Source organism: Sminthopsis crassicaudata, chromosome 4, assembly GCF_048593235.1.
Source record: "Sminthopsis crassicaudata isolate SCR6 chromosome 4, ASM4859323v1, whole genome shotgun sequence".
In the NCBI taxonomy this organism is placed as follows: domain Eukaryota; kingdom Metazoa; phylum Chordata; class Mammalia; order Dasyuromorphia; family Dasyuridae; genus Sminthopsis; species Sminthopsis crassicaudata.
The window spans coordinates 260,359,418-260,381,633 of NC_133620.1; the positions used below are offsets into that span (position 1 = coordinate 260,359,418).

Here is a 22,216-nt window from a genome sequence, read left to right on the forward strand (position 1 = left end):
ATAAAGGAAAACCAAAACAATGAAAAAAATAGGGAAAAAAAGTGAATTATCTCATTTTTTCAATGAGCAGCTGACCTGGAAAATAGATCCAGGAGAAATAATTTTAAAATTATTGGTCTACCTGAAAGTTATGATACAAAAATAGCCTGGATATCATCTTTCAAGAAATTATTGAGGAAAATTGTCCTGATATTCTAGAACCAGAAGTTAAAATATAAATTTTATATAGCTTTTTATTTACAAGACATATGCATGGGTAGTTTTTCAACACTGACCCTTGCAAAACCTTCCGTTCCAAATTTTCCCCTCCTTTCCTCTCCCCCTCCCTTAGATGGCAGGTAGTCCAATACATATTAAATATGTTAAAAGTATATGTAAAATACAATATATGCATACATATGTATACAATTATCTTGCTGTTCAAGAAAGATCATATCTAGAAAGAAGGTTAAAAAGCCTGAGAAGGAAAACAAAAACGCAAGCAAACAATAACAGAAAGAGTAGAAATGCTATGTTTGTAGCCCATACTCATTTCCCATAGTTCTTTCTCTGGGTGTAGCTGATTCATTACTTCATTACTAAACAAATGGAACTGATTTGATCATCTCATTGTTGAAGAGAGACATGTCCATCAGAATTTATCATCATATAGTATTGTTGTTGAAGTTTATATTGACCTGAATTTCCAAAAAGATAGAAATAAAGATGTGCATTCTAAAGTTTTCCCATTTGCAAATCTGCCTGTGTAAAAGCACAGGAAATTGAGTGTCATTTAAGTATGGCAAAAAGCAGACCAATTTGTAGCATAGGATTCATTTTGGATAGCTAGGTCATACAGTAGATAGAACACCAAGCCTGAAGTCAAGAAGACTTGTGCTATAAAACTGGCCTGTGACAGTAACTAACTTTGTGGCCCTTGGCAAATAAGTCATATCCCTGTTTGCCTCTGTTCCTCATTAGTAAAATGATCTGGAGATGAACATGGCAAACCACTCCAGTATCTCTGCCAAGAGAACCTCAAATTGGATTAAAGAGTTGGACTTTACCAAAAGAGAAGAATTCATTAAAGGAGTAATATATAATTACTTTCACTTGAGGAAAAAAATTAAATGACAAATTGTGGAATTTGTATTGTAGCCTAAAAGCAATGGGAATCAATGAAGTTTATGGAGCAGAAGAGAGACGCGTCTACATTTTAAGACTGTTACTTCAGCATCTATGTTGAAAATGGACAGGACAAAGCAGAGTCTTCATTTGAAAAATCTGGATGCAAAAAAAGAAAGAAAAGGATATTCCAGTAGTTGATGGGAGAGGTTATAAAGTAGAAATTAAACATTTAAAAAATGTTTGGATATGAAATATGTTGATGAGATGGAAATCAAAATGCTTCACAATAATTTTGATATATGAGAGTGGAATGAAATGCAAATAATTTTGAAGTTGTCCTTAGTTTAATTAGAATATGGAAGAATTGAAATGGGTTGATAGACTATGAAGTTATTAATAGTAATAAGGATAGAAATAATGGAAAGGTTAGTGGATTTGGAATCAGAAGAGCATGTATGAAATTCTTAAAGTTCTTCTTACTATCCATATAAGCCCAGAAGAATTAATTGAATTCATAACATTTCAGCTATTATATTTCTAAAATGAGGATATTGTATGAGATGCATATATGTCCCTTTTCATCTCTAAATCTATGAACATATGAAAGAAAATAGTAACAGACTATGGCATTGGTGAATATATGTATATATATATATATATATATATATACTATAGCTCAAAGAAAATAGTGCTAGAAATAGAGGATCTATGTTGATATCCCTCTTCTGATCGAACCTGTAAGACTCTAAGCAAGTCACTCTACTTCTTGGGACCTTGTTTCCTCATTTGTAAAGTGAAGGGGTAGGACTACATGTCTTCTATAATCTATATAAAATATATAATCTTTTTGTATCCAATACCTAAAAGTTTGATAGACAAATGATATCAACAAGCTGTTCTTGAAAAGTAATCCAGAAAAAGTAGAGGAAAAATATTTTAAATTACGGAGCAATTATTGTTAAACTTTGTTAAGTACTCTAAGAAGTTACACAGAAGGACCATGAGAATATTCTTTCCTAAAGATCTTTAAGAAGTACATGCAATTATTTTAGATAGTTTGTTTCCCAATCCAGAGAAAAGAATTAGTAGAAGATTACTTAGACTTATAAGATACACTAGTCAGAATAAGCTTCTTCCCCCAGAGAAAGTTGGGAGGGGGAGTATACCATAGAGAGGAAGAGCCAGACTGACTGATGATTCCATAAATACAAACCTTGGGCAACAAAATAATTCTACTAACCCTTCTGTTTGTCCTTATCAGGCTTACTCAAAATTGGTTCATTCTACAGTGCCTTAGGTCAGCTTTATCTTTAATTGGTACATTTGTAAAATATTTCAGCTTTTATTTATTTTTTATTTTCCCAAGTATAAAAAGAGTCTATTTTCTAACCACCACTTTTTGCCAGTTTGAATTAAATTAAAATCCTAGACAACTCATGAAATAAACTCTAGCCAGAGCAGCAGGCTGGGTACAAGTGGCTATAAGGTGGTTACAGAAGCTGCTGTGTTAGCACTTAGGCCACTGGAACCTTTTACAAGTTATCAGTATAGGAATAATATGACCACAGGCCTCATTTCTCAGTATCATAATAAAATTGGGAACTATGTATATATGTACCAATCTTGTGTGTGTGTCTTTGGTAATTAGATCATGTAATATCATTAATAAACATCATAGTTAAATTAATTATTGTAAAATTGTTTTTTCTTCCTGAAATTCTGAACTATATTGGTATAATTTTCTTCCAAAATCTAACCAGTTTTGGGAGTTAGTGATTCAAATTTTTATTGTAACTTAGAAGTGAAAGTGAAATGAAGAATTAAATTTTTCTAAGTAAGGTATTCAGAAAATTTTCAAATATGTTATTATAAATAGAATATTTTTCATCCTGGAACAGATCAGGTTTTCCACAGAAACCTGTAAAATTAACAACTTAGGTTAAAATCCCATTTTGATACTTCCTGGCTAAATGGTCTTCTTAAAAATATATTTTTTGGGAAGCTAGGTGGCGCAGTTAATAGAGCACCAACCCTGAATTCAGGAGGACCTGAGTTCAAATGTGATCTCAGACATTTAACACTTCTTAGCTGTGTGACCCTGGGCAAGTCACTTAACCCCAGCCTCAAAAAAAAAATAAAAATATATTTTTATTTAATTAAAGATTTCCCAGGTATGGAATTTTTAAAATCATTTAAAATTTTTTGAGTTCTATATTCTCTCTCTCCTTTCTATTCCTCCCCAACCATTGAAGAGGCAAAAACAAAAAACAATTAAATGTATAGTTGAAGTTCTGGAAAACTTATTTCTATATTTGATTGAGTGATCTTGAGAATTAACCTCCCTGGATATTTCATTAGTAAAATCATTTCCAAGCAGTCTTATTATTTTCACTTTTAAATTTTCTTTTACATCTGATTTCCTAATTTTCATCAATATTGCTCTGGAAAAAGAGAAATATGTCCAAATGGTTTCTTGAATATAAATTCCAGGAAGAATTATCATATTTTGCTTATGGTTCTTTAGATTCTTTTCAGCCTTTCCTCAGGTTCAAGGTTTTTTTTTTTTTTGTTGTTGTTGTTTTGCTTTGGTTTTTTTGTTTGTTTGTTTGTTTGTTTTGTTTTGTTTTGTTTTTTCCTTTTTCTGAGGCTGGGGTTAAATGACTTGCCCAGGATCACACAGCTAAGAAGTGTTAAATGTCTGAGATCACATTTGAACTCAGGTCCTCCTGAATTCAGGGTTGGTGCTCTATCAACTGTGCCACCTAGCTGCCCCAGGTTCAAGGTTCTTAGACTCAGAAGATTTCCTAAAGTCTGGAGAAATAGGCTAGGTTCCTCTAAATTGACAAATTCCCCTTTCTTTGGGATGATTAAGGGAACTCCTTCACAGAAAATGATTGGGTTAATAAAGGAGAGTATTTTCCTTTCTGATTTCAAGGAAAATGTTAAATTGTTGTTATGTAATCATGATAAGTGTATATTTACTTGGAAGAAAGATCCATTAATTTTCTTGGTGATTGTTTCCTCTTCATTCTCAAAGATTACCATGACATCAACAAGGTGATGCCATGACAAGCAAGTGAATTAGATTTTAGTGGCAGAAGGCTATGCAAGATAACCAGCTTGACTTTCTCCCAGAGAAGCATCTGGGTCCAGGGACCACATATATAACATATTATATATGTAGTTACTATATATATGTAAATGATAACTACATGTATAATATAATTATATGATAAATATAACACGTATTGTATATGCATACATACACACATATAGATAGATATAGATATATTTTTATCTATCTATATCTATCTATCTATCTATCTATCTATCTATCTATCTATCTATCTACATACACACACACACACACACACACACACACACACACACATTATATAAATGAGAATGATCCCAGATGCAAAGGGAGACAATAGCCTTTTTAAGCTTTAACAGGTCTCAGTTTGACTGAGTCAACTACCTATTCAGTGATTAAGACTAGATAAGAAAGAAATGATGTAAAAATGGCCTTTCTTACCTAGTCAAAAACAAGCAAATAAATGGATGAATAAATGTTTAAAAAGGAATCCATCTGGGAGGTGAAAACGCTCAGGGTTTCTGGCCAAAATGACAATTGCTGGGAGAAGAGTCTATGAAGATGGCAGAGTAGGTCAGATATACCCAAGCTCCCCATATTTCTTCCATAAGCAAAACAAAATTGCACCTCAGGGCAGATGTAGACTGGTGAAAAATAAATAAGACTTGGAGAAGAACAGTGGTCCTTATTGGACAATTGTAAAAGATCCTCAGAAAGACTCCAGGATGGAGCTTTGGACAATTTGAAGTATAAATACCTCCAGGCTAGCTCCCCTGAAACAGAAAATGGTGAAGCTGGGGTAGCTGGGTTCACAAGGAAGTATCAGTCTAACCACAGGAACATTCACCTCCTGGACAATATGGGCAATCCAGCGACTGAGTCTGGAAAGATTGAGGCAACCTCTTCCAGTGAGGAATGACAAGTCCAGCTATGCTGCTAAGATGTAACCCTAGGCAAGAAGGAACCAACATAGGCCCAGTTAATGCAGAAGCACTGGGGCAGGAAAGCTACTAGCTGTGAGCACTTATAGGAGGACAGAGTTCTTGGTTTTAGATTCCAAGTCACAAGGGAAAACTAAAGGAAGACCTGAAGAAGAATTGACATCCTCTGTACCCCAAGACTAGAGATGATTATACTAACAAGTTGTTATTTTTAAAAACTGAACTGGAAAAGGAGAAATATTCAACTATAGAAAGTTATTATAAAAATAGGGAAGACCAAAATTCATCTTCAGAGAAGGATACTGAAGTAACAAAAAATATTTTCCTATCCAAAGAGTAATGTAAAATGGCTATCTGTCCAGAAAATATTCATAGAAGAAATTTTAAAAAAGACTTTAAAATCAAATGAGAGAGATAAAAGAAAAACAAAAAAAAAATAAGAATAATCCAACCAAAAGCATGAATTATATGAAAAAAAAGTCAACCAACTACAAAAGGAGATCCAGATTCTTAAGAAAGAAAGTGACCTTTTGAAAATTAGAAGCCAGGGAAGGTAGAGGACACCAAGAAATAATAAAACACAAAAAACAAAGAATGAAAGAAATAAGAGAATTTGAAGCATCTCATAAGAAAAACAATACATCTGGAGAACATATTGAGAAGAGAAAATATACAAATAATTGGACTACTGAAAACTATGATCAGAAAAATAGCTTTGATACAATTATACAAGAAATAATTAAATTGTCCTAAAGATAAAACAGGAGAGGAAGGTAAAAATAGGAAGAAATAATCCAACAATAACCACCTAAAAGAGATCATACAAGAAAAAAACATACATGAATGTTAAAGTTAATTTCCAAAATCCCAGATAAAAGAGAAAATTTTATAAGCAAGAACAACAAAACAATTCAAATATGCTGGAGATACAATTAGAATTACATAAGACCCATTAGTGATTACAATAAAAGTCCCACAATACTACATATTATCAATCAAAAGAACTAGGGTTGGAGCTCAAAATAGTATGTCTAACAAAATTCTGTGTAATACTGAATGAAAAAAGGACATTCAATGAACAATCTGATATTCAGAATTTTGTTGTAAACAAACTTGAATTCCATAGAAAATTTGACATATAAGAGCCAATATCAAAGATCAATTTCAAGGACCACAATAAGGACAAAGTATTTATATTTTATATGGAGAAATATTGTTGTTTTATTTGTCCTTCATTCTCAAAGACTGCTGTGACATCAGGAAGATGCTGCCATCACATAGAAGTGAAATGAATTTAAGTGAGAGAGGACTGTGCACGGACATTAGAGAGCATTTATTTCAGCCTGTTAGTAATAATTGGGTAGTTCAAAAAGAAAGATCTGGTAGAGCTGAGTATAATATGATAAATATGATATATAATAAAAAGCAAAAATTAACAAAGGAATTAAATGGAGGAGGAGGACATAGTTTTTGAAATCCTACTATTTTTGGAATGGACTAAAAAAGAATTTTATATATATATATGTCTATTTATCTATGTACCTACAAGGGTAGAGCCCCTTTCAAATTTTATTTAAAAAAAAACAGATAGAAGAGGGAATATAATAAGGTGCAGTATAGAAGGATAAGTAGATTAATGGGAAAGGGATGAAGAGGTTGGGGGAAGAGTGGAAAGAGAGAATATAAGAGGAATACTAGGAATGAGGAGGGAATGGGCATGGGGGAAGTTAAGTAATAGCAAGTCAAGGTAGAAGAATTAACAGGGATAGAAACAAGAGATGATGAATACATTTAGTCTACACTTCTCAGTTCTTGACTGAAAGTTACAATTAAAAAAATATGTATTTAGGAATTGAGTTTCACTTTGATCAGAGTGAAGTGCTGGCAAAGAAGCATGTACATATTTAGATATTATTTAGTTCTTGCATTCACAGAACTTGGTATCAATTAGATGAAAAAAGACAAAAATTATAAAGAGTTAAATGAGATTTTCCAATGCTAAAAATAATATGATCGGCCATTGGTGAGAAATGATATTAATGATATCCATAACTTTTATGACACTGTAAGTTTTATATATTTCATCTCATCTTATACTCTAAACAGCCTTTGAAGTTAGATATTTTTATCACCATTTTACAAATGAAGAAACTAAGGCAGAAAGCTAGTAAGTGACTTTATCAGTATCATATAGTGGGTAAAAGATGTAGAATTTTAAATTACATCTTCTTGACTTTAGATTCAGTGTTTTAAATGCTATGCAACCTATATCTGATAAATGTCCAAAAAATAACTATAGGCAGTATTCAGATGAAGAAATTAAAGACATTTCTAGTCATATGAAAAAATGCTCTAAATCACTATGTAAAGTAGAACAATTCTGAGACACTACATTAAACCTATCAGATTGTCTAAAATAACAGCAAAATACATGGTAAATATTGGAGGTGATGTGAGAAAATTGGGACACTCATGCATTGTTTGTGGAGTTGTGAACTAATCCAACCATTATGGAGAGCAATTTATTTTATTTTTTATTTTTAAAATTTTTTTTTATTTAGAATTTTTTTCCACAGTATATATGCATGAATAATTTTCTTTTGTAATATTATCCCTTGTATTCATTTTTCCAAATTATCCCCCCCTCCCTCCACTCCCTCCCCCTGATGACAGGCAATCCCATACATTTTACATATGTTACAATAAAACCTAGACACAATATATGTGTGTAAATACCATTTTCTTGTTGCACATTAAGTATTAGATTCCGAAGGTATAAGTAACCTGGGTAGATAGACAGTAGTGCTAATAATTTAAATTCACTTCCCAGTGTTCCTTCTCTGGGTGTAGTTATTTCTGTCTGTCCATCATTGATCAACTGGAAGTGAGTTGGATCTTCTTTATGTTGAAGATATCCACTTCCATCAGAATACCTCTTCATACAGTATTGAAGTGTACAGCGATCTTCTGGTTCTATTCATTTCACTCAGCATCAGTTGATGTAAGTCTCTCCAAGCCTCTCTGTATTCCTCCTGCTGGTCATTTCTTACAGAGCAATAATATTCCATAACCTTCATATACCACAATTTACCCAACCATTCTCCAATTGATGGACATCCATTCAACTTCCAGTTTCTAGCTACAACAAAAAGAGCTGCCACAAACATTTTGGCACATACAGATCCCTTTCTCCTCCTCAGTATTTCTTTGGGATATAAGCCCAATAGCAGCAATGCTGGGTCAAAGGGTATGCACAGTTTGATAACTTTTTGGGCATAGTTCCAAATTGCTCTCCAGAATGGCTGGATTCTTTCACAACTCCACCAACAATGTATCAGTGTCCCAGTTTTCCCACATCCCCTTATGGAGAGCAATTTAGAACCACACCCAAGTATTGTAAAACTATGCAAAGCCTTTGATCTAGCAGTGTCATTTCTGGGTCTTTATCTTAAAAAAAAAAAATCATATAAAAGGGAAAAGTAACCATATGTGCAAAAATGTTTGTAGCAGCTCTTTTTGTGGTGTCAAATTGGAATTGGAAATTGAATGAATGCCTATCAGTTGGGGGATGACTGAATAAATTGTGTTATATGAACGCAGTGAAATACTTTTGTTCTATAAAACATCATGAACAAGTTGATTTTAGAAAAGTTTGAAAAGACTTACATGCACTGATACTGAGGGAAGTGAGAAGACCTAGGAAAGCATTGTACATTGCAATAGTAAGCCCTTCTCAGCAATATAATGATCCGAGACAATTCCAATAGATTTTGGATAGAAAATGTTTTCTGCATCCAAACAAAAAACTATGAAGATTAAATACAGATCAGGATAAACTAGTAAGACATCAAAGGCATAAGGGTGTAGGATAGAAGAAATGAATAAATTTAATGATGGAGAATAACTCAGGAAAGTTCTCATGGTCACCAATAGAAAGCCAAGGGACATATGAGAACATTGTATAATCAGTTATTTACTGATGGTGGTATTAGATTCATAAAGTAGCACTTATGGCCTTAATGCAAGTATCCTTCATGGGTCTTTATACAATGAATGAGGAGACAAAGGAGTTGAACTCTAAGACTTTGTACTTCCAATTTCTCTAACAGAAAATTGTAGGAAAAGAAAATTCAGAAAAGAGATTGAATTGAAACAAATAAGAAGAAAAGGAAATTAGGGAATTTATTTAGAAAGATAAGACTCATGAAGATAACAAAACATGATATTTGAGGAGAAAAATTTTGGGAAAATCAGTTATATGTGAAGGCAAAAAAAGACTCCATGTTTAGATTTTACTACTAGCATCTTTGAAAAGAACTTGCAGAAAAATAGAATGAAGATCTAAGGACTTAAGAGAAGGTTCAAGAAGTCTCAAGTTGGCAAGTCAAAGGATGTTAGAAAAGATAAGTTAAGCAAATGAGGCTCTTTAATGCTTAAGAAATAAAAAAAGTGTAGCTATAAAGAGTTTAAGTCATTTTATCTTCTTCATTTAGAATATAAGCTCCTGAAGGACAGTTACAATTTGACTTTTTTCTTTATACTTATAGGGCTTAATTAATGTCTTGCACCTATTAAACTCTTAATAAATACTTGCTGATTTACTGATTTAAAGGCAAAAATATATTAAATATGGTATCAAGGTATAAAGATATGATGAAATGTAATAAACACTTATAATGCTTTCAAAAGCATGCCTGAAAACTTGGAGTGACTCCACAGAATAATAGATTAAAAGTTGAGCCAGGATTCAAATACAGGTTCTCTGAATATAGTATTAACAATCCAAGTTCCATGTTCTTTCCTGTCCACTGAGCATTTGATGGCTAACTTTATTCTATAGCTAATTACTATTTATGTTCCACCTTCAGGTTAACATGCCTTTGAAAAGAGAGGGTAATTGAGTGGAGGAGTTACTGTGTGAACAACAGTTGTTAGGGACAATGAAGTGTTCCATTAAACAATGGAAGCAAGATTCATTGGGGAGAAAAATTAAAGATCTGAAGTGCAAGTGGTAAAGTAACTCTTGTCAGAGATGAAGAGTAAAAGAATAGCAAACAAAGGAAGAAGAGAAGAAAAGAGACAATAGAAATTTTGGTCAGAAAACCAATTTTAGTCTTCTGTTAAGAGGAAGCTGCGTGCTCTGCAGAAGTATATATTTGTCCTTCAAGAGATGAAAAGTAGAACCATAGAAGTTAGGACTTGATGAGGCCTTCCACTTATAGTTTCTTTGAAAGAACATTATATGAAGTGAAGTTTGAGAAGAGAAAATTACTTGAATTAAATAAGAAAGAAAAGGAAGTTTTATGGGGAATTCCCCATTTCCCCATAAAAATTGGACTTGTGAAGAAATCCAGATATTAAGCTTGGAAAATAAAAAATAGGAGGGGGCAGTGGAGAGAAATGCAGGAGCATATGAAGGAAAAAAAACAAAACTCCACCTCAAGATTTTCTTCCTAGTTTCTTTTTTAAAAAGCTTGCAGAAGTAATAGGATTAAGAACTAAAGGCTTAAGAGAAGGATTCAAGAATGTAGATAAAGAGATCTCATCTAAAGAAGAGATTAATAGTGGCTAAAGAATCCTTGTATAGTGCTACCAAGGAAACTTTTGGTCAGCCTAATAACATCTATAAAAATGCTTTTGCCTTCCTGGAACATGTATCCAAGATATGATTGAGCATCTGAAAAGGACTTACCAGATGACTAATCCTGGTGATTCATATAGGCACTACTGCCAGAAACTACCTAGAAAGTATTGGCAAAGATTACATAGCTTCAGGGAAGAAACCAAAGACCAGAGGGACACAGATTGTTTCCTCACTGTTGCTTCTTAAAGGAAAGGGATATGGAAATGAAAAAAAGACAAATAAAACATCTGTATATGAATTTGTGGCTAAAATTATGTCTTAGATTTCTGAAATCAAGGTTAAAATATAGGACAGGAAGACTCCTGACCAGGAAAGCAGTATACTTATCCCAAACTGATAAGAATGTATCTGCTCATCACATTTAACTCTTATCAAAGTGTTTAAGGCTGAATACAGGGAAAGAAAAAAAAAAAAAAAAAAGTAACCACAATGACAGAAGAAGGGTATCAATTCAGATATGTAGAAATTCATAGAAAGAAAATTCAGAAATTGTCATGTCTCAATGAAACTTGTTGGGATTAATGGAGAACTAGAATATAGCTCTAAAAATATGCCTTATTCAGAGCATGATACATTAAAACTTCAGGTGGACAGTATCCTATATCCTACAATCAGCGTGCTACTATCATTAACAGCAGAGGGAAAGCACAGGAAAGAATATTTGAGTAAAACTGAGTGGGGTGGGAAATAGAAGTTATTTTGTCATCAGGATATATTACAGACCCCTTGGACAGGAGGTCACAAGCCTCACACAGAGTCATGATACTGTAATGATAGAAAAAAATCAATTTTCCAGAAAGCCAATGGACGATGCTCTACTCAAAGCAAAATATCTAATATCTTTCTGAATTCTTTTATTGAAAAATGTATCCTTCTAAAGATGGAAGCACCAATGAATAGAAATTCTACTCTGGATGTGATTATCACTACTAAGGAAGAAGTGGTTGATATACTGGGGCATGTGGAAGTCTTGGGGAGAAGTGCTCACTCCTTCCTGCGCTTGTGATAGAAGAGCTGAAATGCTAGATACAGTCTAAAATACATCCTAGATTTTGAAAAATCAGATTCAAGTAGGAAGATTCTTCAAAGTATAAAATCTCACAGGGAAAATTATCACAACTGAGCGATCTCTCAAGAATGAAAATATGATGCCACAAAAGTAAACCATACTAATGAGGAGGAAAAAAAAAAAAAAAAAAAAAAACAACAGAAAGAGGTCTAAAGAGAGAGACCTAGTGGAGGGAACTCACCAAATTACTTAGGTAAAAGAAATGTGCAGAAGGTGGAAATAGGAAGAGACAGAGGATAAATATAGCATAATGTTACTGTCTTACCAAAAGTAATGCCAGTATATCTGAAGCTTGAAATGGGCTGAAACTGGATAAGAAAACTAAGGACAATACAATAAAGTTGAGTTTTATTGGTGAAAAAGGAGGATTAAACACAGCACAAGTTCACTGCTTGGTATGGATGACAAATAACTGACAACAAAGAAAAGACAAAGCCATTCTATTTTCTTTTGAATCTATTTTCTCTAAAATGGAGATTAACTTTTGCCCTTGAAATCACAGGGAAAAGGGTAGCTGAATAAGATAAATAAGCAGATAGTAAAAATCACTCAATCAATATCCATTTATTAAGTATCTGCTGTGTGCTAGGCGCTATATTAAGCCTAGTTGTTCTTATTGATGTAATTTGATCTAGGAAAAAGATGTATTTCTTTATCTATCTATGTATCTATCTATCTATATATATATGTATGTATACACACACACACACACACACACACACACATATATATATATATATATATATATATATACACACATATATCTTTGGATTGAAATAATTGACTTATGTGATTGCTGATCAATTGTAAGTCATATTTTAGATAAATTGAAAAAGCCAATCAAATCAAGGATTTGGTCTAAAAATTTCACAAGTAATATTATTCTGTTTTTATGGACAAGATGGAATCATACTCTACATAGTAAAGCAGGTTAATACTGGTTGAAGGACCATATCCGATGTATATTCCTTAATAGCTCAATGTCAATCTAGTATGTGTCTAAAAGAATGTTCCAGGCCCTATCTTTGACCCCAGGCTGTTAAAAAATGCTCATCAATGAGAATACTTTAATAAAATGCTTTTATTAATTTATTAATTAATTTACTAAAATGCAAGTGGCATGTTTATCAAATGTAAAACCACAAAATCTGAAATAGCTAATAACCTTGGTGATTGAGGAAAATTTTAAAAAGATTATGACAAATTAGTGCATAAGATTGGATCTAATCAGATGAAATTTGATAAATTCAAAGGTACAGTTTTACACTTAGATTCAGAAAAAATCAGTATTGATTTATTAATACATGCTAGATTAATTTATTTTTTTATACAGGTAGACCAGAGAAATGACATGAATATATTGAATCTTTGTTTTTAAAATAAATATTTAACGTGCACAACAGAATTAGATGAATTCAGCATTAAATACAAGACTGGATCCAAAGATTTCAATTTGAATAAGGTCTCTAATGGAGTGTCTCAAGGCTCTATCTGTAACCTATATTTTTCATTGATGATTTGGAAGAAAGCACCCTGGCATATGCATCAAAATTTGTAGTGACAAAGCTAGAAAACATACTGAATTACCAAACAACGAAGATATTTTGTTGTAGTAAAAAATAAATAGATGAAATTTAAATTGAATTAATGTAAAACTTTTTATTTAGGTTCAAAAAGTAATTATAGAAACAGAAAAGTTCAACGGAGGTTCATTCAATTCAATGCCAACAACTAAGGGCAGGAGCAGATGATGTAGAGCAGGATTTCTTAATTTTTGCACTCATGAGCCTTTTTCACCAGAAAAATTTTTATGTGACTCCAGGTTTAGAGATATATAAATAGTTATTCAAGTCAAACATCTACTGATAATAAATCATAATTTTGAGACCCTCACTTTCAGTTACAAGATCCCATATAGAGTCATAACCTATAGTTTTAAAAGCTGAAATAGAGAGGGCTAGCTCAGGATGAGTCATTAGTGCAAAAAAATATTATATTATATTTCAATATTTCAAAAATCTGTTATTTTGTTGATGTATATAACCCCTCTACTGACACAGATTGCACCTATGTTGTCACTTAATAGATAATCTTCAACAGTTGGTATAGATCAAAAATCTATCATCTGGTGGCCAATCAAGCCAATAATCTCTTTGATTTAGTAGTAACAATCTTGACTGTCTTAATATTCACATATTATATCTAGATTGAAGAAGGTTCTAGGTATGTATTATCTTATCAAATGATACTTGTATTAGACATTCACTTCTGAACACAAACCTTTAGAAGGAATACTGACAAATTGAAATGTATACCTACTGAAGAGAGCAACAAAGATCATAAGTAAAATCAATCTGTTATAGTGGGGAAAAAAGAAAAAAAAAACTCTGTATTAAGATTTAATGCTCTTTTTCCACTTCTTATGGATAGGGACTTAGATGAATCACTGAGCTTCTTTAAAAGCTCAGTTTTCTCATCTTTAAAAAGAAGGAGTTGGGCTAGATGATTTGAAAAGTTCAGCTCTAAATTTATTCTATATCATGAATTGATTAAAATACAATTCATTTAGCTAAATGAGAAAATTGTAGCAAACTCTGTCCTAAAATAATGGAAGAATTGTTGTGTAAGATTATTACCATTATGTTTATTCTATGTAATAACAGGGAATGGTATAGAAGTTGTAAGAGAAAGAACAACTGAGTTTAATAAAGTGATTGCTGATAAATACAATTCTCCACAACCACAATTATTATATTGGGAGGAAAAGAGGTCCTGTTACATTAGGTTTTCAAGAAAAAATGTATATGGCTATTTTTGATTATACTGGGCAATTTGAGCTTTAGTTTGGGAGTTAATTAGATGAGTTTACTTCTGAAATTCTCTAGTTCAATGATCTCTCTGTTTTTAAGCTCCTTTCCTTTCCATTGCAATCATTTATGAATACAACCACTAAACTAACCCCCCCCCCCCTGAGGCTGGGGTTAAGTGACTTGCCCAGGGTCACACAGGTAGGAAGTGCTAAGTGTCTGAGACCAGATTTGAACTCGGGTCCTCCTGAATTCAAGGCTGGTGCTCTATCCACTGCGCCACCTAGATGCCCCACTAAATTAATTTTTTAAAAATTATCTTTCATCATTTTATTCCCCTCCTAAAAATGAAATGGCTATATATTGAATATAAAATAAAATTCAAACTACGACTTAACTTGACATTCAAAGCCCTATATATCTTAGTACAATTTATAGTTCCAATCTCATCTATGCACCTTCTGCTCTACCCAGACTACCCTATTCACAGGGAAAAAGTAATGCATATTCACAAAACATAAGTTTTTCTTTATGTGACACTACAAATGTTGTAATTATTTTCTCCCTGTTTGACTAAACAAAAACTTACATAAAACTTTTTCTCTCTGTATATGTCTTTTTCTCTGTCTGTCTCTCTCTATTTGTCTCTATACACACACACACACACACACACACACACATACACACACACACACACACACACACACACACACACACACACCGTGTGTGGCAACAGGGTGGTGCAATATATAGAATGCCTAGGCCTGAAGTCAGAGGACTCATCTTTCTGAGTTAAAATATGGCCTCAAACAGTTTCTAACTATGTGACATTGGGCAAGTCTCTTAACATTGTTTGCCTCAGTTTCTCATCTATAAAATGACCTAGAGAAGTAAATGGTAAACAACTTTGGTATTTTTGTCAAAAAAATTGTAAGTAGTGTTGTAAGTCATTCACAAAGAGTTAACTACAACTAAAACTACTAAACAACAATAAATATATTCATATTTACATGCACATATATATATAAATTAATATGTATATATGTATATCAATTATATTATACATATGCACATATGCATGCATATACATATATACAGATAGTACATACATACATATTGTAATCAAGTTCCACCTCTTCCATGGAAGACTTGCTGATTGCTCCTTTCCACAGGGAATCTTCCTTCCTTTTAACTCAAAGGATTTGTAATCTGTTCACTTTTAGTGATAGTTATTTACAAGTGCATTTTTAAATTATATATTTTTGCCCTTGTATGGTAAATTAACATTTATGTACATTACTGACTTCCCAGAATTTTAGATAGAAACTAGAGTATGATGATTTTCCCATGAGTACCTTTTACAGTTTTATCTTCCTAAGATCTTTTCAATATTATTTGCTGAATGGATGGATGCTAATTGCTGCCTAACTGACTTTGTACAAGTTATTTTACACCTATGCAATCAAGTTCCCTCATCTATAAAATGAGAGTTGCACCAAATACTTTTTTTCTCTGAATCATATGATCCTATGATATGAAATGAATGAATCAGTGAATGAAAAAGGATTCATGAATGAATAACCCATATTCCTGTCATTGGCTTCGGGGAAAAAAACAAACAACCAGTATTTGCATCATGGAATCTGATTATAGTTGAACAGGTTGAGATATAAAGGTATTCATGGAAAGAAAATATGTAGAAAATATATTATATATGCTAAATATATGCATTTAATATATCACATTATAAAAACATTCTGGACAGTATAGTAATTCAAAAACATTGAATAATGATAATGAAACAAAATTCACAGGAAAACATATTGAAAGGAATTCCTGGAACCACCATCACAAAATCCTTGGTTAGAAAACTTTAATAAAATTAATAAACAAAAGGATTGTATACATGGTATTAACACAAACAGTTTTTAAGTTATGCAACTTTTTTTTTTACTCTTCATATAATAGAGATTGATATAATGCAAGATTCTTAAATGTCTGTATTATGCATTAAGTTTGTGAACAGCTTAAACTAATTTTACATTTCTATTTATTTTTATGCTCTCCTTTTAAGGTAGGGGAAAGTCAAAGCTATCTAAGTTTCATTGTAGTTCAAACTCCAAGGATCCCAAAAACATTGTCTTGATATTATAGAGAGAGAAACCTAGTACTTAAAGACAGAAGACATCTAGTCATTTCTGTAATTGGTTAGTTATTTGACCTTGGACAAGGAACTTAATTTCTCTAAACTCAGTTTCCTAATCTCTAACAAAAAGAAATTAAAATATTTCCTCTACTATTCACACAAGGTTGTGTTGAGGAAAACAACTAAAAATTATAAACCCTATATAATTGTAAGGTATGATCCATCACCGTCATCATCATCATTATCATCATCATAACCAATGCTACTGCTACCACCAACAATATCATCATCAAAAGATTTGGAAGCAGATGGTTCTGTACAGTTGAGCTAATCTGTCATTTTTGCTATTATGCCTCCTATCATATATGTCACTTCATCTCCTGCTTTTATATCTTTGATATTCCCTTCATTTATATTGAAATAGTACTTCATCCCTACTTCTTAGAATCCATTGTTTCCTTGACAACACAGCCCAAACATTTTTATATGAAGTTTTGTTTTTATATCTTCCAGTTATAAAGACTCTCTTCCATAAATTTTAATTGAATTAATTTCATATATATGCACACATATATATGTTCACATATGTGTAAATATATGTAATATATAGATTTTTATGTTATATGTATAATTATCTAAGTCTAGGCTGCTTTTCTCAGTAAAATGCACAGTCCTTAGGGCAGGGATTGCTTCATATGTCTTTGGATTCTTAGTGCCAGTAATATATTAAATGCTTTTTCAATGCTTATTTAGTGATTTATTTCTTAATTGACTTATGAAGGTCATTTATAAGACATGCAGAATCTGTAATTTAATGCTGGGAGAATGTATACTGATGAAATCTTAAATCTTTAATAAGAATGACATTATTTTTCAAGGTCACACACTGAGGGAACACTAGAACCCATGTTTCTTGATGCTCCTTATTTTGAGTTTGAAGACAAATAACATTTACAGCTGACAATTAGTGTCTTAAGATTTCAAAGTATTTTACATGTATTATCTCAATTGAACATCACTATTATCTACATTTTACAGAAGAAGAAACTAAGGCTAAGGAATATCAATCAACTTTGCTGTAGACATAAAACTAATAAGTGTCAGAGAGGAGTATTCAGACCCAGACCTTCTTGAATCTAAGCTCTTTCTACTATGCCGCCTTTACAAAAACTATATCTGGCATTTTGTGTCCTCCACAGTACTCAAAAGTATTTGTGAGTGTGATAATTATTTAAATAGTGTTTATAGAATGAATAAAGGAATGACTCTACTTCTGTGGTTTCACTCAAAGATTGCCTTCTGAGTTGGTAAGGAGGTTGTAATTTATTTTGAGAAATTGGAGGGCACTCATAAGATTCTGAAAAAAAAAGGCCATCTTATCTATTTACCTCTCCTTATGGCCAGCTCTATAGTGGGTGAAACTCCATGGTTAGAGGTGCTCTTTCCCACGCCCCTACCTGAGAAAGATAACACATCTAGTCTTAATAGTCATTTACACCTTCATGAGAATGGATTGATCTGATCCTCCCTCTCTTGACAAAAGTTGGTCATAACAGATAATAGAGAAGGAAGAGAAATAATAAAGCACTGAGCTTCTGAGAAGCAGAGATTGGAAGCCTCTGGGAAATGAAGAGGTCGATGACAGAATTCATCTGATTCACTAATATGCAAAGGCAAGGTCCTGATACACTGCTTTCCTAGTAGAATGTTGTGAAGGAAATGTTTTTTTTAGAACATAGCATTAAATTAGTGAATTCAATAGGTAAAACTCTACACACTAGCCAATTATTTGAAAAAGAAACAATGAATGGAACCTGAAAAGAGGTTGATTAAATCTTCCTACTATACCGTGATATTTCACCTTCATATCTAATGTTGTCTCTTTATATTGTTTGAATGATGTGCTTTCTTGTCTTGTCACTCTCTGCATAAAATTACTTACACCAGAGGCAAAAAAGAGGCAATGCTCTATCTAATCCATTTTGCAAATTTGACAGTGACATCAAAGAGCAGGAAGTTGCTGGTGAGTAATGACACTGCTCATTTGTTTAAATGTCAAACCTAAACCCCATCAACTTTCAGGGAATAGTCAAGTACAGAAGAGGTTTTTAGCTCAACTAGAAAGGATTTCTGTATTTTGAAGTCAAGAGGAAATAACTTCAAAAATCCTGAGAATGAAATAATTCTAAGTATTTTTCCCCCCTCCCTCCCTCTTTCCTTCTTTCCTTCCTTCCTTCCTTTTCTCCCTTTCTCTTTCCATAGCTGATCTTATCTTTTCAGCACTTAGGTTTGTGGACAGTGCTCTCTATTTCCCCAAGATATTGCCAACAGGCAGAATTATTATAGCATGCATTTCCTAAGTCTGAAAATCAAAACTTTCTCAAGCATACAAATATTCATTCCCCTCTCCCTCCCCTCCCCCTTCATCCCCAGCTTTGAGGGGACTCAGAGAGGAGGATGGAGGAGGGAAGAAATGAAGTAGAATATCAATTTCTACATAAGTATTAAAACCATAAATAACAAGGGAAAGAGTTGGCTAAGCAATAGCAAAATACTTTTTCATCCTTACTTGTGTACTCAAAATAGTAAATTTTCAATGCAGATCATTAATATTCCTCAATGGTTAAATTGTATTAGTGAGGAAATAGCCCAGATATTCAATGAAGGCCATTCATTGACAGTAGCTGCACATGTGTATAAGGGAATCCTAAGAACTCATTACCACATTAGGGAGATTGTAGAGCCCAAGAGAGAAGAACACATCCATAAATGCTTTACTTTTATGATGTATTATCATCATTCAGTGATCAAGTGGCACTACACTTGAATCTTTGTAATTCTGAAAATGAATGAAAGGAAGATGGGAATCAGGGCAAACATCATTCAGTTATATATAACTATGACAATGCCCATCTCCATCAGCACTGCAAGTGATTCCATCATACCTGAATACATCTTATAAATATGTGTGTATTTTAAAATTAACATATGTATATGTGTGTATATATGAAGGAAGTTATATATTATATATTAAGCCTGCCCATTCTTTCTAGAGTACAGGTCTGTCATCTATCTTTGCTCATGAATATGTTACAACCCAAGGTTGTTCATTTTAGGGACAGAGAGCAGCATCAGATTAGTACTGAAAATTTGATGATAACTTAACTGTTCTCAGTCTTAGGTCATTCCTGACTTTTGGCTTCCCACAAACCCAATAGTTCACCCTGTGTATTTCTAACATTTCTTTATCTCTATTTAGGGGAACCTCTATCTAAATCACCCTTTCTTTTGACTTCATTCTCCTTAAACCTCTCTCCACCCACCACAGTCCTGGACATTTGAACAGCATCCCATTGACTAAATACAGCTCCCTGTCACTGCAAGTTTATCTTTCAATCTTATTTGTTTTCTTCTTTCTAGCCCCACCCCAATCTCACCTACAATTCAAAGGTTTTCCTTTTTAAATAGAAGAACATTGTAGGTTTCCACAGATCACAAACATGCTCTATCTCCCACCCCTCATTCCCACCTGCACCAACACAAAAAACAAGGAAATTAATGTTTCCTTCCTTGCCTCTTTTTTCAAGCACTGGGGTCTGTCCTTTCTGACTCCTGCATCCTGAACAGTAACTACCACAAAGCCAGAACAAAATAGAAATCAGATGAATCTAAGAGAGAGGGAGTAAGACTTTTTCATAGATACCTTTTTTCCTCTTCTCCTTTCCTAACCCTGTACTATTATTCTCTTATTTAGACTTTGAAGGAGACACTCCCTAATATTCCCTTATTTCCCACTCCCATTAGTCCGTCTGAGCAGGTGCTGCTGAGAGCTAGAAAGGGACAATCTGCCTTTGAAATCGCATTATGATTTTAGCAGCCCAGGTGAACCCTTTCCTTAAAAGGGCAGGTCTGGGCTGCAAGTAGCACACAGCTTTGGTTATTCAGCCTAACTGGAGAAGTACTCAGCTTCAATAATAACAACATGACTAATTTGCTTCATTTAGCAGGGTCCAGTCTTTAGATAGTCACTTCTCCTTCTGTCCTCAGAAGGTTTCATGCTGGGTAGAGGGCAATGAGTATGGAAAGAGTGAGGGATGAAGGCTGGTTGGGTTGGCAGGCATGGCAAAGGCAACATTTCAGTGCAATGCCCCCTGGTTAGTCAAACAGGAAACTTTTTCCCCCCCCACCAAACTGGGGAAAGCCCGCACTGACCAAAGCCATTTACATGCAGACCCCTTTGTGTCAATTACCCAGGGGAGCACAGTGAGATTAAGAGACTTTGCCCAGGCTCTGGCAGAGGGACGTCTTTTAGAGAGCTGCGGGATGGGGACACTTACCCAGGATATTGCCAATGAGCGCCACGATGAATACGATGATATAGCCAGCTATCAGAACCCATTCATATTCTTTGGGGTGTAAGTATTCTCGCCACACGTAGCGCAACAATTCCTCATCGTCATAGAGTGAGAGATTCCCCAAAGGTTCCCGAGTCCTGTTGAGCTCCGGACAAGATGACCAGTTCCGACAAGGCAGGGGAGCCTCCAGTTTGGGGCCAGACATCACGGGCTCCGGGTCCGGGAGATCTCAATACTGCAAGCTCGGTTTCCTCTTCTCCACCTGCTCCATGGGCGCTCCGAGTTCGCTGAGGAGGGGGAGGGGGATTGAGGGAGGAGAAGAAAGAGGGAGACGAGGGGAAACAAATGACGTGAAAACTTCCCGAGCCAATGCCACTCTGAGACTTTTGCCAGAGGAACTTCTCCTCCCGCCACCCTCTTCTCCCTCTGCCTCTACCTCTGCCTGTGCCTCTGCTGCGTTGATTTTCCAGACGGGTTTGCGTTGGAGCACGGAGCCAGCAGAGGGAACAGGGAACTAGTATTCAAGGCTGCAGCAGTGACACGAAGAGGAGAAGAATGCAAGGACAGCCCAGCCTGAAGGAGACCATTCCAGCACAGAGTTCTCAGCTCCTCAGTCTCTAGCATCCTCCCTAGTGGAGAAGGGAAGGGTAGGAGGGGCGCTAGGGAAACAATATAGAAGGCAAAGGCAATCGTAGTTGTCAGATAGGGATTCTCTTTCGAAAATTTAACATCTACCTTATTCTCCGTTCTTTCACATACAGTTTCTGCACGCACATACGTCTTTAGATGCAGGTGGGCATGACAAGCATATACATGCAAAATTAGCTAATGCTTCAGGTCAGTTTCATGACCAATTCATTGAGTACAACGTAAACATTCTGACCCAAAGTTCTTCCCCAATGATTAAAGAGCCACTTAAAGCAAACATTTGAAAAAATAAGACATGCTTGAGTTTCCTAACTTAGCACTTATCTAAAGCCTTGAGTGTTTTGTTTTGTTCTCTTTAGTTGTTTTATTTTTGCTTTTCTTCCCTCTGGTAGGTGGAAGTATTTC

At 34.0% G+C, this 22,216-nt stretch overlaps 1 protein-coding gene across 1 annotated transcript in view; it reads right to left on the bottom strand.

The window, feature by feature from the left end:
- The window catches only part of HCRTR2 (hypocretin receptor 2), a 181,904-nt gene extending 160,155 nt beyond the window's left edge, over window positions 1-21,749 (bottom strand). The window contains exons 1-2 of the mRNA XM_074310630.1: window positions 21,600-21,749; window positions 21,146-21,450 (exon numbers count right to left, since the gene is read on the bottom strand). Coding sequence (XP_074166731.1) covers window positions 21,146-21,368 — 223 coding nt within the window. The 5' untranslated portion in view covers window positions 21,369-21,450; window positions 21,600-21,749. The remainder of the gene's footprint in view (window positions 1-21,145; window positions 21,451-21,599) is intronic.
- Between the last annotated feature and the right edge of the window lie 467 nt (window positions 21,750-22,216).